General features: G+C 29.8%; 2 protein-coding genes across 3 annotated transcripts; one reads left to right on the forward strand and one right to left on the reverse strand.

Annotated features, from left to right (window-relative positions):
• Positions 1-147: 147 nt before the first annotated feature.
• Positions 148-2871, reverse strand: LOC105800904 (uncharacterized). Its single transcript, XM_012632267.2, has 3 exons — positions 2558-2871; positions 804-884; positions 148-707 (listed from the first exon to the last, which is right to left on the reverse strand). Exons 1-3 carry the CDS (start codon positions 2714-2716, stop codon positions 321-323), a joined length of 627 nt encoding a protein of 208 aa, XP_012487721.2. The 5' UTR covers positions 2717-2871; the 3' UTR covers positions 148-320.
• Positions 2872-10726: 7855 nt separating this feature from the next.
• Positions 10727-16162, forward strand: LOC105802299 (UDP-rhamnose/UDP-galactose transporter 4). Of its 2 annotated transcripts, none has more exons than XM_012633862.2 (6): positions 10727-10935; positions 12380-12603; positions 13959-14143; positions 14228-14428; positions 14650-14811; positions 15569-16162. In XM_012633862.2, the coding sequence occupies exons 2-6, from the start codon at positions 12474-12476 to the stop codon at positions 15896-15898; spliced, it is 1008 nt and encodes a 335-aa protein (XP_012489316.1). In that variant the 5' UTR covers positions 10727-10935; positions 12380-12473; the 3' UTR covers positions 15899-16162. The 2 variants fall into 2 exon arrangements, with proteins under 2 accessions (XP_012489316.1, XP_012489317.1); XM_012633863.2 differs by having other exon boundaries at positions 12386-12603.
• Positions 16163-17776: the final 1614 nt, after the last annotated feature.

A 17776-nucleotide genomic window follows, 5' to 3' on the forward strand; every position in this document is an offset into this window, starting at 1 on the left:
AGAAATTTGGTCATAATAGAAATGGAAGGGTAAAGGCCATGGAGCCACAGGTGGTTTAAAACACAAATATAATTAGCTCAAATATAACATAGTTTAAATACAAGTATCACATGATATACATATACATATATATATTTAAGATACATGTAAACAAATTGCCATATCTACCTTGAAGAAATATATAATACAATGATACATAAACATTTAACCTCAATACATTTGCAGAGAATTTAGAGTTTCCTATACCTTAAAACAAATAAATCTAAACCAGAAGAAAGAAACAATTATGGAAGGGAACGATTACATAAGCAGAGCGAAATTCAGAAAGGTAGTGCATGGACTGGACTCTCAGCATGCATAGGCATGTCCATGCAATCATTGCTGATTGAGGAATTGCCTCCCCCATTCTGTTGGTGACTGCAATTGGTCTCATGGTTTCGAGGTCTATTGGCAGCAAAAGAAGATGCAACAACATTATTTGAATGGAAACCAACCTGGTGGTGGACTGAGTGGTAGTGCTGAAGGCTCCCTCGATAATCCCCCGAACGAACTCCTTGTCCATCTGTTGACGCTGAAATTGGTGTAGATGAAAAAGGAGCACTTAAAGTGTTCATGTGCATTGCAGTTTGAGGGTGTTGCTGTTGCTGCTGCTGAAATGATAGCCTGGGGGACATCGGAGACTCCTCTGCTCCATATTCAAGTTCATTCTACAGAAAAGAAAATTTCTCAAGAAAATCCTTAAAAGATTCCTTCACCAAACATATTCATCAGAACAAAGAAGTGCAAGAAATCACCGAAGATACCTGCAAATAAGCAACTATGTCAGCTGTTGTCACCCTTGATCCTTCTTCTTGCTGCCCCAAAATCCATTGAAAAAGTTTCTCCTGTGAGAAACAAGGGGAAGGATATATTTAATAGATGCAATACCAAAGCCAACTAGGAATACAAGAAAATGTGATTATATAACTCAAACATAAAAGCCAATGAGAGGCTGCATAAATATTTAACAATAGAGGGCTACAGTCATAGGGAAACATTTCTTCATCAGTGAGGTAAAACTGTAAAAGCAAGAAAAAATATGCTCAATTTTCCATAACATACACTAGAGACAACTCAGAGCAAGAATACAGGGCCAAATTTGTAAAAGCAAGAATGAAAATCTACCATATGTCAATTGTGAAATTCAAGATAAATTAACACACCAAATACATAACTGGGGTGAAGAATTAGAAGCAGATAAAACTATTGTGAGAAACACGTGATCAAGAGTTCAGAAGATTGTTCTCTTCTTTATATAAACAAGACACAAAATGGGCGTGTGTGCTTGCCAACAGTCATCAATGTTGCATGTCATAAGCTATGACTGCTTTGAGAAGCTTAAAGAATCCACCGTGAAGCTTCTAAATAGCCACAGTGAGGGTTTAAAGTCTCTTCAATAGTGCATAAACTTGACCTATGTTACTCCGACTCATCAGCTTTTCCTTGGCATCCATGTCTGACACCAGTTTATTACGCATGCTCAGATATGTATTAGAGTATGATCCTTTTCGGACCCTAAAAATACATGAAAATCTCTGAAAAAATTTAATAAACCATGTGGGCACATACTCATGTCTAATCCTTACAGAAACCAAACCCGAGAACCATAGTTTGCGACAATCTTTCTATAAAGTAGTAATCATTCTGTAACATATGTGACTGTTTTATCTTATTCTGTCAGCATAATAAAACATGATGGCACAGCCTTGCTCTCAGTTTGGATTTTCACTAGCTTCTGGATTCCTAAAAAGTTACTTAAAAGCAAAGGAATGTTAATCAAATATTTGTAATTTGCTAAAAAATTAGAAAAATGACTAAAACATAACATTATTTATAACATAATTTAGTTTGTTTATATAAAATTAAAATTAATAATGTTGTTATTCAAAATAAATTACATTATAACTTTTATCCAGATGCAATCTTCACTAATCGCTTCTGAAAGCGCAAAAGCAAATATCAAAATAGAAATTAAAATAAATCCTTTGTATTTTCGTATTAAATATTTTAATTTATTTTTTCCTTTAACAACAATAGCTGTTCCAATAAATCATTATTTTAAGCTAATAAAGATGAAATAACTTCTGATAAGCATCAAACAGCATTCCAAAGCTTCAATTTAAAATCCCAACGACAATTACACGGCAGGGAAATTAAATAATTTTTCAACAATGGTACTGAAATTAACATAAATTTTCAACTTCTCTAAGGGGAAGACATAAATTACCAGAAAAAAAACAAATCTGACACCTTTTTACCAAATTACAACAAAATTTTCATAAACAATTCGGCGATCAAATACTAACTTGATTTAATTCTTCCAAAACTAAATCATATTTACAATGAATTTTCCGTTGTTCTAAAAGTAATCATGTTTCAAAATCCAAACACAAGAACAACTAAATCATACTTAATAAAGAGATACAGTCATATAGAGATATAAGATAAGGAGAGAGAGAGAGAGAGAGAGAGAGAGAGAGAGAGAGAATAGGAATAAAACAAAGAGGTAGAAGCAAACCAAGGCGTGACGTTCACCGGCCTGGAAAGAGAGACGCTGGTGGTTCATGGCCTGTGAATAAAGCTGCGAAAGCGAGTTAGCAGCGGCGCAGAAGGTGGTGTACATGCTCCGATCCACCTCGTCCAGGCGCGTAGCATCGGATTTCCTCTTCTTCGACATAGATTTATTTTTTATTTACGGTTTTTTTTTTTTGGGGGGGGAGGAATCAAAAAGAAAATTAAACCCTAACAATGAGAAAGAATCAGAGGAAAATTAGAGAGGATCTGAATTTGAAGGCTAAATAAAAAAGAAAAAGTGGCGAGAATTGGAGAAAACAATGAATAAAGAGAGTATATGCAAAATGGTGAGAGCTGGGCAGCGTGGATTACACGTGTCTGGCCTTTTTGGATTACTGGATCCCACCTTCGTCTGCCCTACCCCTCGCTCACAACTTCTTTTCCTTTTCCTTTTCCTTTTCCTTTTTCCAATTTTCACTCTTAAGTCTATCAATCTTAATATTGATGGTTAAGTTTGCATGACATAATTAATCAATAAACTTATTTAAAAGTTTTATAAAGTTACTAGAAATATTATCATATGTATATATGTAAAAATTACAATTTTAAAATATAGATGTGTATTTAGTAATTAGATACAATAAATAATAAAATTAAGGTTTGAAACTGATATTAATAACAACATGTATATAATATTTACGAAATTAAAATAAAAAGTCTGTGTAAAGAAATTTCAAAATTAAAATTATATATTTTAAAATTAAATATCAAGTTATTTTTAAGAAAATAAAATTAAAACCCAAATAACCAATGCAATTTGAACTCGCACCATACTTAAGGCAATAAACATCTTTAACCATCAAACCATTACACAAGGTTCTAGTAAATAATTTATTTATAACTCTATTAAACATAGGTTTAATCCTAAGATATATTAATTTTAGTTCTTTTATTTAAAAACTATATAAAAGTATGAAAAATAAAAAGACCGTCAAAATAATAATAGTAGTAATTTAATAAAATAGTATAATAGTAATTTTCTAACCAGTTGACACTCGATTAACCCTTGATATTAACTCAATAAAATTTTTATTAATTACATAAATAGTAACCATTATATAAATCTAAATATATTCAAATATTTTATATTAGAAATTATCTATTTCTCAAAAATCCTTCTAAAATACTTATTTATTGATGGAGCGAGTTAAGTTAATAACTATTACGAGACAGACAATAAAAAATTTATTTAAAATATATAAAATCAACAACAAAATACTCAAAGTTAAAAATTATTTAAATTTACATTAAAATTTTATATAATTAATCTGATTTAAAATATTGTTCAAATTTAATTTAATATGGAATGAACGAGTAACTCAAATTTTAGGGACTTTATTATCATTCATGAAGTAATTTCTTTTAAGAATTTTTATATTTTATAAATTTTTAAAAATAATTTTAAAATATTTGTTTATTTTGTAATTTTCATAATTTTTGCATTTCTTTATTGAAATTATATAAAAAATAAATTTTAAAATATTTTTTTATTGTCCGGTTGAATCCAAAAAAACAGAGGAAGAAGTAACAGCCCAAGGCTTCAGCCCAGACCACAGCTTAAAAGGAATAACGAGTCCAGCAACTTCAGATTTGGGGTTTGAGCTTCTTTAAAATTAGGTCTGAGGATCCATTGCGTATATTATTTTTCATATGCAATGTTTGGTAAAAATATTATTTTTTAACATATTTCAATATACATGTATTAATAATGAATTAATTTTAGTTGGTGAGTTTTAGTATTCACGTGCTTTTTTTTTTTTTTGAAGAACATGAGGAAAAAATTATTTTAAAGATATCTTATTTTTGTAAAAAATTTACTTAACATTCTAATTTCAAATTTAAATTTGTACTAATTATATGTCTAGTTATTTTAAAACATATGTATTAAATAAGACTTTTTTCATATTATTGCTTAATTTGATGTGGCATTTATGTATGTGTTTAAAATTTTGATTTATGGTAAAATGTCAAAGCATAATTAATTTTTTTTAAAAGGGTAGTCTAAACTAAGATGAAAGAAAATTAAATTGATTAATTTCTAAAACCAGAAATTTGACATGATATATTTCCAATTATTCGAGGTGCTGAGTAGTTTTTGAAGATATAAGTTAAACTTATTTGAAATTGTGAAATTGACATGATAGTTTTTCTTTTTAATATCTAAAGAAGTGTAATAAATAAATGTGTGTTTTTTAAAATATATGTAGGATGCGAAATCCTCTAAATTTTTAATTTAAGTTGGGTTTTAGACAGTTGAATTTAGAATGTGATAACGCCATTTTGATGGAGACTCTCCTAACTGGAGGTGCGGTCAGTAGCAATTTGCAGGAATTACGACTAATTCATCAGCTCCTATGTCGTAATTGGAGTGTATGGATTCGTCATATCTCTCGGTCCCAAAATAAAGTTGTCAATCATATGGCAAAGATTGCAAATGATTATAACAATAATATGCTAATATTTGAGGATCCTCCAAGTTCAGTTTTGGGGTTGTTATTTGATGATCAAAATAATGTTGTTGCTGCTATACTTTAATATTTTTATTTTTCTGTAATCGCAATATGTCGTTTCTTTCTATCGAAAAAAAACTTGTAAAAGAAACGATAAATTTGTACTGTGAGACCTTTGAATGGTCAAGTTCAAAAACAATATAATTCCTAAAAGATTAATTAAACATTTGATTTTATAGATCTTAATTAATTATATGAATAAAAAATATTTAATCTCTTAAATATACTTTTAAATAATATAAAACTTTAAAGCTTAAGCTTAAAGAAATACAATTAGTGATTCAAGAGATTTTTAAAGTCTTTAATTCAAGAAGCCCGAACTGAATTTATCCAAAAATTTATGTTCGTGCAGTTTTATTAAAACAATCATAACTTAAGTTCTAAAATCTGAATTAACGCGTTTCAATATGCATTGGAAACTAATAAACAACTATTCAATTCAAGTCTAGATCCCATATAAAATGCATTGATAGTTGGATGATGTTCCAAAAATCAATTAAGCCTTCAACATTAATATTTTTTCATATCTAATGCCTTGTCAAGCGTTACGTCATCATTTTTTTTTTGTGTGTCAACCACCACATCAACTATCACATAGCCACTTAACCTTCTATCCATAATTTTTATGAAATACTATATTTTAATAGCTCAAGTGATTATTAACTTTCAATTAAGAACTCAATTTATTGTAGTTTTTAATTAGGGATTTAATTAATTTGTTTAATTATCTGATGAAGTTTAAAACTTTTTTTTTCTTAAGGTTGAGAAAGTTTATCATTGTTTAAGGAGTTGTTTAGTTATCTGCTTATTTTGAAGTTGTGGCATTCCAACTATTAACCCCAATAATCGACTTTGTTATGAATGGTTTTCTTAAAGGGTTAGTAGGAAATTGTCCCATAATTCTCGTTGTTAATCACTTCGTTAATTAGAGGGCTCATTTAACTTCGAGTACAAGAAAAAAAACCCAAATTCAACCTTTCAACCAAAATAAAATTGCTTCCAATCCAATTAATTCAAACATTGGGTTTTAAGTCACTTATTATTTTGACAAATTTTGAGATTAGTGTTTCGAGGTAGAAAGAACTTAAATAACTATATATATATATATATATATATATATATTATTACCATATATGAGTTTAACTTTAATCGGATTTGATCAAACTTTTGATACATCTGTTAACATAATCGATTTCATATTTTTTAGCAAATTATATTTAATTAATAATGTAGCATTGCCCTCAAATGAAAAAACTGCATTTACCCTTTTAAAAATTATAAAATTATAAATTAAAACATTAATAAAATTACACTTCTCAAAATTTCATCCTAAACTAATTTTCTAGCTTCCCCATGTATTTAACAAAATATAAATAATATAATATATAGAACACAAAATGTTTAAATGCCATTAATATGTATTTGATTTATATTAAGATTTTATATATTTAATAATATATGTCATATTTATATTTACACTCCTAAAAAAATCATCCAAATCCATAATTAAAGAGCGAAGTTGAGATCCAAGCCCTTTTAAAATAATTAATTGTTACTTGTTAGAATGGGATGGAATCGATTAAATGAAAGATTAGAGGTTTAATCGAATTTCTTTTACTGAGTTTATTGGTGCCAGCTTAACCTTGAGATCAAAATCTGATTTTTTTCAACAATAATTTTAAAAATTTTAATTAAACTCACGAAAATTACGATGCTCAAATATAGATCGATTTTAATTTAATTCAACAATAAGTTACATCTTAACTTAAATATAATATAAATTTATTAATTTTTTTTCTAAAACTAAATTCATTTGTAAGCACACATGTTTCCCTTTCGAATGCTTCTGACTTCAGCTATGGAACCTTTCCTTCTTTTAAACGTGCAAAAGAAAAAGAATTATTCGTGAGCTTGAAAGGCACTGACTCTTGACGAATTTATCGGACTTCATTTGCACTCTGTCCGAATCCATTTGCCACGTTTGGACAAAAACGTAAATGTGCATGTGATGAGTTTGATCCAAGCTTGCCTTTTCATTTTCTCTCTTAAAATATAAAGTTAAATATATTTATATTTTAGAAATTTGAATTATAAAATTTTCAGAGCAAAAAAAATAATTTTTTCATTATATTTGTACCTTAAAAATAATTTTATCTCTTTAGGTGGTGGAGAGGCCTAAGCCGTTGCATTCACCCATTATTTTAATAAAGAAAAATCTCAATGCGCGATCAATTTTTATTAATAATTAATAAAAGAAAATGAGATTATTTAGAATTAAATTCAAGCTTTCATGCTTACAATATAACGTTGTTTTCCTTGCTCTTGCCACTAGATCAATGAGAGAATGTCATAAACTATCTTAATATAAATAAACATGCATACATGTATACTAATTATTATCATATGATATATTGGCGGAGTTTAAAAGATATCACTTGTCTTAAATTTATTTTTAATTTTTATAAAAAAATTATATAATATAAGTCCGTGAAATTAAAATTTTCAATATACATTTATTTTATAATAACCCTAAATAATATATATGTACACGTTGTCATAATGTTAGAACTTTAGTCTCGCAAACCGTATGGCCTTAAACAGAAACTCAGCTTTAAATTTGTTTAAGTCAACCTAACTCTCGAAAGTGTGAATTTATAAAGGGAATTCTCTAAGACACCAAAATAAAGCGGAAGCAAACTCTTAAGCAGAGAAGTAAAAAACGAACAAAAAAATCACAAGAAAAGTAAACACACAAAGTGTTTGAGTTAATGCTTTAAAAGTGTTTTTTATTACTTCAAATAATTATAACAGAATGATTACAAATAAGGGGAAAAACCTCTATTTATAGTTGATCTCCCCCAAATTTAATAGTACAATTTAAATTACATCGATAGTTGAGATTAAAGACTATCTTCCTAAGAGATTTAAACTTTATACAATTTTATCACTGAGAATTTACAATATTCATCATGGTAACTCCAGTTTTACTAGAGTGTTCTACTAGGCCACCAAGGCTTCAAATAGATGAGCTTCTCTGCATGTTCTACAAATCAAGCCAGTTCAAGTGGATTAAATGAGTCTCATTTAATTAGTTAACCTGCATGGGACGTTTTGTATACATTCGTCACGAGCTTCAATTCGTGACATATACACATGCATATGAACGGAAACTAAAGCTTTAACTTTACAATAAAAATTCACATATAAAAGCTTTACAATCTAGAATATTTTTAAAAAATATATTATAAGCAACATAAGTGTTGTGTGTAATAGCAAGTCACATTGCACTTTTAATGAGAGAAATTATGTCCAAACCCTCAATATGACAACAAAAAGGATTAATCTTCACTAACCACAAAGTATATATGAAAAATATATTGATCATAAAAAAAAATTGAGGATGTTTTTCTTTAACCTGTATATGAAAAATATAGGTATGAAGACAAATTTAGCTCCTAACGTTTACCCATTCTATCACTTTAGCTTTTGTTTTTTTGTTTTTTTTTTGTTGAGATCACTTTAGTCCTGAAATTTCAAAATTGAGTAAATTTGCCTTTTTTGTTAATGGAAAACCTAATTGAATCATTAAAATTTTAATGTAATTGACATGGTAGTTCGTGTGACAGTCTAGTATACTTTATTGCTAACATAGATAATTTTCTAAAACTTATATATATATATTTTTTAAATTTGTTGAATTTTTAATTTTAATTTTTATGAATTATATATCGATTGCCACACAATTTGGCCACATCAATTCTGTTAAAATTTTAACAGTATAGTCAATTTTACCATCCAAAAGTAAGCAAATTGACTAAAATCTAAAAGTTAAGGACCAAAATGACGAGGAAAAGGAATAAAAATCAGAAAAAAAAAGAATGAGTAAACATTAAGGACTAAATTTATCATTATACCAAAAATGTATTAGTTGACATTTTATGCAACATTGTGTTATTGGTAAGTAACGTGTCGAGTATCTTTTGGCAAAAGCTAAGCCAAGATTGAAGGCCTAAAAGGAGTAGAATAATCTTTTCCCTATCTTCACAGCAAACTCTTTTTCGTCATTCTCGATGAAAAAAACAACATTTTTCAAAGTAACATGATAAAAAAAAAGGGATAAAATAAAAACTTGTCAATTTTATACGCATTAGGATATAAGCAAAATTATCACAAGTTTTGGCTAAAATGGATCGGAGAGGTGGGTAAAATAGTTTTATGGAACATGTTTCTTTCTTGTTTTTATGATTTTATCAGAATCCATGACTTAAATGCTTTTAATGAAAATTTTCATCAGAGAAATCAAATAATTATTGAAAATAAAACAAGTCACATTTGACAATAATAATAAACAAGAAACAATGAAACAAACACTTTCATGCGGAGCTCCTATAGGATATTAAATAATGGACTGAAGAAAATGACATTTACGAAGGACGGCCTTATTAATAATTTTTTTCCAAATTCCCATTATTAATCCTATCATAATTTAATAACTTCCTTTCATTTTAAACAATATATTAAATTGATTTCTAAATAATTTATTACAAATATATTATGTTCACTTTCATGGAGAAGTTCTTTCATGAATTGTGTAAAAATCATTTAATAAATTGTTCAAAGATAATTTATTTTTTATTGCAATATAATACTTAGTAATATTGAATTTTTATTATTTTATATCTTACACTTACATATATTGTTTATTTAAATTGATTTAGTTATTGCTCGTTAATAAGTTTTATAAACGAGTGAATCACACTTAATTTTTGTTTTTTGTCTTAAGGCCTCTTTAGATGGACGTCTATTTGTAGTTAATGTAAAACTAAAAGAAAGCTAAAAGTATCAAATTGGAGGTAAATATCTATCTAAAGATGCCTTTAGTTTCTCTTTAACCATACTTAATTTTAAAGGGATAAAACTTAATATATAATTTTAAAAGGCTAAACTACAAAAATCGTCATTTTTGTTTGCTTTAGATTACATTTTAATCATCTATGTTTGAAATGTTACGTTTTAGTCACTTACGTTATCGTTTTGTTACGAAATGGTCACTCCACTGTTAAACTCTGTTATCTCCCTAATGGCAATCCAAATGAGCTTTAAATGTCAACTTGGATGTCTAGTTGCTGGATAAAAATATGTTTTTAATCAAATAAATTTAATTTGGACTACACGTAGGACATCCAAATTGGCATTTAAAACGATAACGTAAGTGATTAAAACGTAACATTTCAAACATAAGTGACTAAAATGTAATTTGAGGTAAATAAAAGTGACTATTTTTGCAATTTACCCATTTAAAAATATTTAACGAAATTAAACAAAATACAAACAAATTATAAGAAAAAACGTTAAACTTAAATTAAAAATAGCTTAATTAACCCAAATTAAATACAAACCACCTAGAAAAGTAAACATATGTAAACAATCAAAGCAATATTTGACCCAATAAAAAAAACAAAGCAATGCAAACAGATTTTCCATTTTACGAAGTTCGTTTTGTAATTTGCCGAAATATAAAAAATAAAAAACTAAAAAAGGAACCTTCGCTTTGGTAACTACATAACCATACCTTAAGTACTTATTTAGTTGTCTTCTACTAAGATAAATTAAGACAAACTTTTTATTTTTCTTTCTCTTGAGTCTACGACTCTCTCGCTCGCTCGCCCTCTCTCTCTCTATTTCTTTAATGGCGAGAGAAGAATCAAAACTCATTTGAAATCAAGGTATAGCAATAGCAGCAGAATAGCTTTGCCTATTCACGGCGCGAATCTCGAGAGGACTTCATTGGACTCTCTTCTTATTTTCTCAGGTTCGTTCAATTTTTTTTTTTTTTTGCTTCCGTTCATTTCGTCGGATTTTTCTTTCCCTTTTCTAATTACGTTTCGATTCGATTTTGTTTTCTTTTTTGTATATTGCGAATTTTCTTTGTTGTTTTGATTCCTTTAACGAAATATTTATTTATTTTGATTCTGCTTTGACGTGTTTTTTCCTGTACTTTTCATTTATTTGTTATATTTGGATTGAAATTGCTTCTTCTTTTTAAATTATGTTTTAGAAATTAAACTTAATTAGGTAAAGCTTTAAAGAGCGACGGATCTACTTATAAATAGTAAAATATTTCTCAAATTTTTCGAAAATAATATGAGTATCGTATATTTTCTAGTAAATGCGTAAAATATTCATTCCTTGAACTGAAAAAAAATTAGTATTTATTTTATTATATACTTAGATCTTAGCAAACAGGTCAAATACATGTAGCTGGAATGGTTTCAATTCCCTTCATATTTTTATATTAAATGAAAATGCGCCAAATCCGGGCCCAAATAAGAAAAGAAATTTTGTTTGATGGAGGACTTATTGTTAGTTGTTTAGGTTTTAATGGAATAAGCAGTTAACAGATGTTATAAAGACGGCTTTAGATAAGAAAAAAAGCATTTGTTAATTGTTATGTTTCTTTGTTTCGTCATTTCTTTTATATGGTTATTGTTATTAAAGCTGCTCGAGTGCCGAAATCTGGCTGCTCTGCCGTTTACTATAAAGTGCAGACATTTCTTTGGTTCATTTCGGGAACTTAATTTGAATTTGGATATCAAAATTTTCTGACCTACTTAAAATTATTGAATCTGAAACTATTTAACCTGAGAAGTTTGATATGTGCCGAGAATAAGGTATGGGACATGGATCCCACATTGGAAAGTATAAGATCTTTTTTTGGGGGAGTTTATACGTACCGAGGCTCTTTCACCCTAACAACCAGTTTCTGGATGTTGTTCTCCGTAAGTTCATGTAAAATATTTGCAGGTACTGTTCAATTTTAAGTGGACCGGTTTGAGAATCACGAATCTTAGGAAATAATTTTTGAAATCTTAAATTTGGAGTTGATTCAGCCCAAACCCAGATCCAGCTTCTTTAAATCATTCTCAAAGTATAAATTTGAATTTCTAGATTTGGCGGCTCAGAAGAGCTGGGGAGATATAATTTTACCTGTTTTTTTTCTTTCAAATTGATAGCCTCCTATGATTGTTCTGAAAAATGTGTTTAATGTTTATAGTATTTTTTCTGCTTTTTATTTGCTCTGTCATTTCTGAAATGAAAGTTCTTTATGCTAGTTACTTGTTATTTCTGAAAGAAGAAACTTTCTCCATTGTCTTTATTGCAAGAGGATGCAAGAATGCAAGTTTGTGCTTTCTTTAACTTTTCATTGTGAATAATTATAAGCTATACTTGTTAAGCAATTCAACTCATTTGTATAGTTGCAGATTTTTTGACAACGGAACATAATTTTTGCTTGCATGAAAATTTGAGAAACAAGGACTCTGCTTGACAACTTGGAGACTTAAGTTAAAAATGTCATCTGTAAGCAAGGCTGATCGGAAAACAGCTCTGGATGTGGCCTCATGGTCTTTCAATATTGTCACATCTGTGGGTATAATCATGGTCAATAAAGCCTTGATGGCTACGTACGGCTTCAGTTTTGGTACGTTTTGAATGAACATCTCACCTGGTAACTTTGATAAACTTTGTCTGCATTACATATTTAATAGATCTATCACTTTGTGTTCATTGTGTTTCCATTTGACTTGTTACTCTATGGGTCCAACTCTGTATGGTCAACCTAAGAGGAAGAAACAAAGTCCCAAAAGTATTAGGTCATGAAGTTACATAAATGATTTGGTTTTCCCCATTTGTTTAGGTTGTTTTTGTGATTACAAACGGAAACTGAAAGAGAAATCCATAAAATTTTGAAAATTTCAATTCACCATTAAAGTGGGAATTTTAAAAGATTACTTGACAAACTTTTCAAACAATCCATCTTAAAAGATTTCCACTTTAAACCTGTCCTCTTCCAAATTTTTGGCTTCAATCTTGGACGGAGGATAAATAAATTGGAAATTATTTTAGAAAATATTTTTATTTATTTTTGGCTCCAAATTTTAGAAAATATTTTTAGTTTTTATTTTCCATTTTCATTTTGCCTTTATACTTGAAAGAGGATAAATAAATTGAGAGCTATTTTTTTTCAATTTTCCAAACGATAAGATCTTTTCATTTTTAATGTTAATTATATTCAGAGTATAAGTGGAGATGACAAATGAAAATAGTTTCTAAATGCAGACAGGCCTAAATTTTTGAAAGGCTAAGTAACTCTTATAAACATGAAAAATCAAGTGACCTTCATAAGTAGATATATGACAAATCATTATGTATAGGACATAACATATTTTGTATTAGATATGGTGTTCATGTGGAAAATTATATGTTTTATATATTTTCTAGACTTATCTTGGTGGTCAAAGTTATTCCGTGATGTATTCCTGTTTTGTCTGTGCAATTCTGTTACGGGGTATGTTTTATCTCTTATTGAATCTAATCAGGTTTAGACGAATATTATTATTATACAATTATAATGGCTACATGTGTAAGAAATTAATTGGAAGATTTTTAACTGAACTTTTGCACTTCTAATATGCCGAGTTTAATGCCTTTCTAATAGGAGAGCTTAACGAATAAATGAGGGTTAAGAAGTGAATAAACTTTTTAGAGTTTGCTTGACTAAGAAGTTGCCTTTCATTACAAATGTTTTCTTATTCAGCTTTTGTTTGAAACTTCAGCAAGTGGACACTCACGCAGTTAGAAATCGGGTCTCCATCTTGGATATCTTGGTTCAAATCCCATTGATTGGCCCAGATTCCTTAAATATCAAAACATAGCTTACATATAAAAAATATTACTTCTTTTGACTGTTAATTATGATGAAGAAAGTCAAATTGTAACAACACTTACTGCGTATCCAGAAACTAATGCTGTGTCCCATTTATTTCTGTGCTGCAGCTACAACATTAACAGGTTTGCATTTTGCCACTACAACCCTGTTAACTGTTCTTCTTAGATGGCTGGGTTATATTCAGGACTCTCATATACCATTACCCGATCTTCTCAAGTTTGTTTTGTTTGCAAACTTCTCTATTGTTGGAATGAATGTGAGTTTGATGTGGAATTCTGTGGGCTTCTACCAGGTCAGTTTTCGTTACTTGGATTATTATCTCTTCTATGCTTGATCTTTTGGAAGTTGTCATATTCCTTTTACAAATTATTCTCAGATAGCAAAGCTGAGCATGATTCCAGTATCTTGCTTTCTGGAAGTTGTTTTTGACAAGGTTCGCTACTCAAGGGATACAAAACTTAGCATTTTACTAGTTCTCCTTGGAGTTGCTGTCTGCACTGTTACTGATGTGAGTGTCAACGTCAAGGGTTTTTTAGCTGCTGTAATTGCAGTCTGGAGCACAGCCCTGCAACAATATGTAAGTAAATCTGCATGAAATCATGCTTTTACCTAAGGTGCAACATATTGGAAGGTTTTGATAGTAATGTTCTATATTTTTATGACTGAACAAGTTTTTTGAATGGGTTTGTCATGTTTGACCCATTCCATAAATGAGACACCAGCCATGCCTAAATCTTGTTCATGGATTGATATTTTGGGTCTTTCTTCTTTTCTCTTATATATTTATTACTTTTGCAGTATGTGCATTTTCTTCAACGCAAGCATTCTTTAGGATCTTTTGACTTATTGGGACATACTGCTCCGGTACAAGCTGCAAGCCTTCTGTTAGCTGGTCCTTTTGTGGACTATTGGTTAACAGAGAAAAAGGTCTATGCCTATAACTACACTACGATATCAATGGTAAGGTTCTTATCCTAGTTGACGAGAATCTATTTGGTAATAGTAATGCTCCATTTTACTAGCATGCCTTCTGGTAAAAGTCATTGCAGCTGATTCAATTCCTTTGGGCATGTTTGTGCTTTTAAATTATGTTGGTATATTTAGGGATGCATTTCCGTCTGGTTTGAGCATTCACTCTTATTATCTGCTGCCTTTGAGTGTTACAAAATGCCAAATGTCCTTCATTGTCATTGCAAAATTGCTATAGCTGGCAGTCCCAAATATGGTTGTTATCATCTGCACCAGCGCATTTAATAAGGAATGAAGTAATCTGAACAAACTTTGTGATTTTGTATTCTATAACAGTTTATTTACTTGATTATGCCACATTAATTAGACCAAATAGGCAGTCAATAGGATCTTCCTGACAGACCCAGAAAGAGTCCTGTGCTTGCTGGCAAGAAATTGAGATAATCTATTTCTCAGCAGAGTTCATACTGAGGTTATTTACGTTCTTGCATCTGGTTATTACAAGGATTCGCAAATAAGAATATGGAAGTTTCAACTGTCTTACTTATTTTGAATTTTCAAGTGCACATTCTTCTGTCTTATCCCCTTCGCCAAGCCAACTTTCTAACATGTATTGAGTGAGATCATGATGCTTCTAACATGTAAAAACTCTGCTTCCTGGTGCATGTGCGAGTTCAGTAATGAATATTAATAGATTTTGCTTTCAGACAATCATGACTACAGTAAACAATATTCTGTTTGCTTGCAGTTCTTCATAATCCTATCATGCACCATTGCCGTTGGTACAAACCTCAGCCAGTTCATCTGCATCGGCCGGTTTACTGCCGTATCATTCCAAGTGCTTGGCCATATGAAGACTATTCTTGTCCTGATTTTAGGATTCCTTTTCTTCGGCAAAGAAGGTCTTAATCTACATGTAATCCTGGGTATGGTCATTGCAGTTGCAGGAATGATCTGGTATGGTAATGCCTCCTCCAAGCCCGGAGGAAAGGAGCGTTGGACTTATTCAGCTCCAAGCGACAAATCACAAAAACCAGACAATTTATTCGGTTCTACTGAAACAGACGAGAAGGTTTAAAGATTCGATTACAGGTTTAACAGTTAAAAAGGGTAAAGATAAAAGAGACGAAAACTGAGCCATTTACACAGAGGATCGGAATTATTACAACTTTTCGTTCCTTTTTTATTTCTTTCTTTTGTTGCACTCATAATGGTTAATCATTTTCATGTTCCTTTAATTTATAATCCAAGGTGAAAATTATGCTGTTGATAGAGGAAGCAAATTCCCTGTAAATCCAGCGTCGTTTTCCTCTAATAATATTTGCTTATAGTAATTTATTTACATTGCCTTTTCAATTTATTTTCTCATCTTGGTAATTAGAACTAGGTTCGGTATCCTTTTGCCCATTTCTCCAACAATTCTGGTAACTGAGGTGAACCCCAAATCCACTGAAATTCCAAGGTTCGATCTTAAATGAGCTTTAGCTAAATTTAAAGTTTTGTAATGTACGGAAAATTGTTTAATTAATAAAAGGTTTATATTGTACAATAATAAGAGTTTAGTTGAAATGTTAAGGTGTTTGAAGATTTAAGTCTTAACACAACCATTTGTGATTTATTTTAAGTTTAATTTGAGTTTAAATTGAGATATTGTTCAATGTGATGTAAATTTTTGCTCCAATTGTGACGGCATGTTTTGAGCCAGATGATTTCTTTTTGAACTTGGGCTAACACGTAGATAGACTTTTTTGCAACTCGAATTGCTAATTTATTAATAAAAATATTTTTATTTCAAATTAATTATAAAAATATATTAATATTAATAATTTCAGACAACAAAAATAAGTAATTTTTTAAAAATAATTATTTCAACTCAATTAAGTAATTTGAGATTCTTACATTCAAAGCTTAAGGATAAGAATAGTACAGTGATGGCATCACAGCACTCAAGTGCTGATATCTATTAGGGCCAGGGGTGCATAATACATACGAGGGAAAGAGGATAGGGGAGTTGAATTCCCAGAGCAAATAGAGCCCTTTTCAGGAGTAGAAGAGTATTCTTGTATGCACATTAATAGTGGCCCCATTCCTTAATTTTCGCTCATTAAATTCTTCAAACATCTTTGAAAAAATTGGCAGATCCTGTCGTATTCATAAGCCCCTCCCATTATAGGTTGATCACCAAATGAGATTTCGTTTTGATTTTGTGGGTTTACTATTGCTATTAAATGGTATACCGTCCCCTTCTCTCCACTGGAAAAACAAAATCAATCAACCTCTCGCTTCTCACTTTTAAGCTCCTTCAATTTATGGATTTTAGGGAAAGTACTGAACATAATATACAGTGATTCAAATTGAACTTCATTAAAAAAAATACAATTCTTAAATTTTCATCATAATTAACAAAAAAATATATTGCAGATACATTGAATTTATTCTAGAAACAATAATATTTAAAATATAGTTATAAAACAAAGAAATAATAGGAAGCCCGTATACATATAGAAATAAAATGGTCAAATAATGGCGTAATGCCGGCAAGTTAGTTCAAAAACTGTTGCATTTGGGTCCCAAAAAGTCGAGCATCAGCCTAACATTTTTGGCAATTTCATGGCTGGGAACAGCTGCTGCAACAAATTATTTAGCTGTTTAAATATAATTATATATATAGTATTAAATATAATATATATTCAATTTTATCTATCAAAAACTAAAATAAATTAAATTAAATTAATCAGTAGCTTGTTCAAGCGAGATTAAAATATTAGAATTTATCATATATCGAGAACTCAAAATGTGGTCGCTGATTGAATGGTCAAGTGCGTGAATAAAGGTCCCTCGATTTTATTGTTGTTTGAGGAATCCCTGTCTCTAGTACAAGGGGTTTTGCTTTCTGATAGTGGTGTCTTCACAGGGGCCTGATTAAATATTTGATGTAATCACTTAATGATATTTT

The sequence above is a fragment of the Gossypium raimondii genome, chromosome 11 (assembly GCF_025698545.1).
Source record: "Gossypium raimondii isolate GPD5lz chromosome 11, ASM2569854v1, whole genome shotgun sequence".
NCBI lineage: Eukaryota > Viridiplantae > Streptophyta > Magnoliopsida > Malvales > Malvaceae > Gossypium > Gossypium raimondii.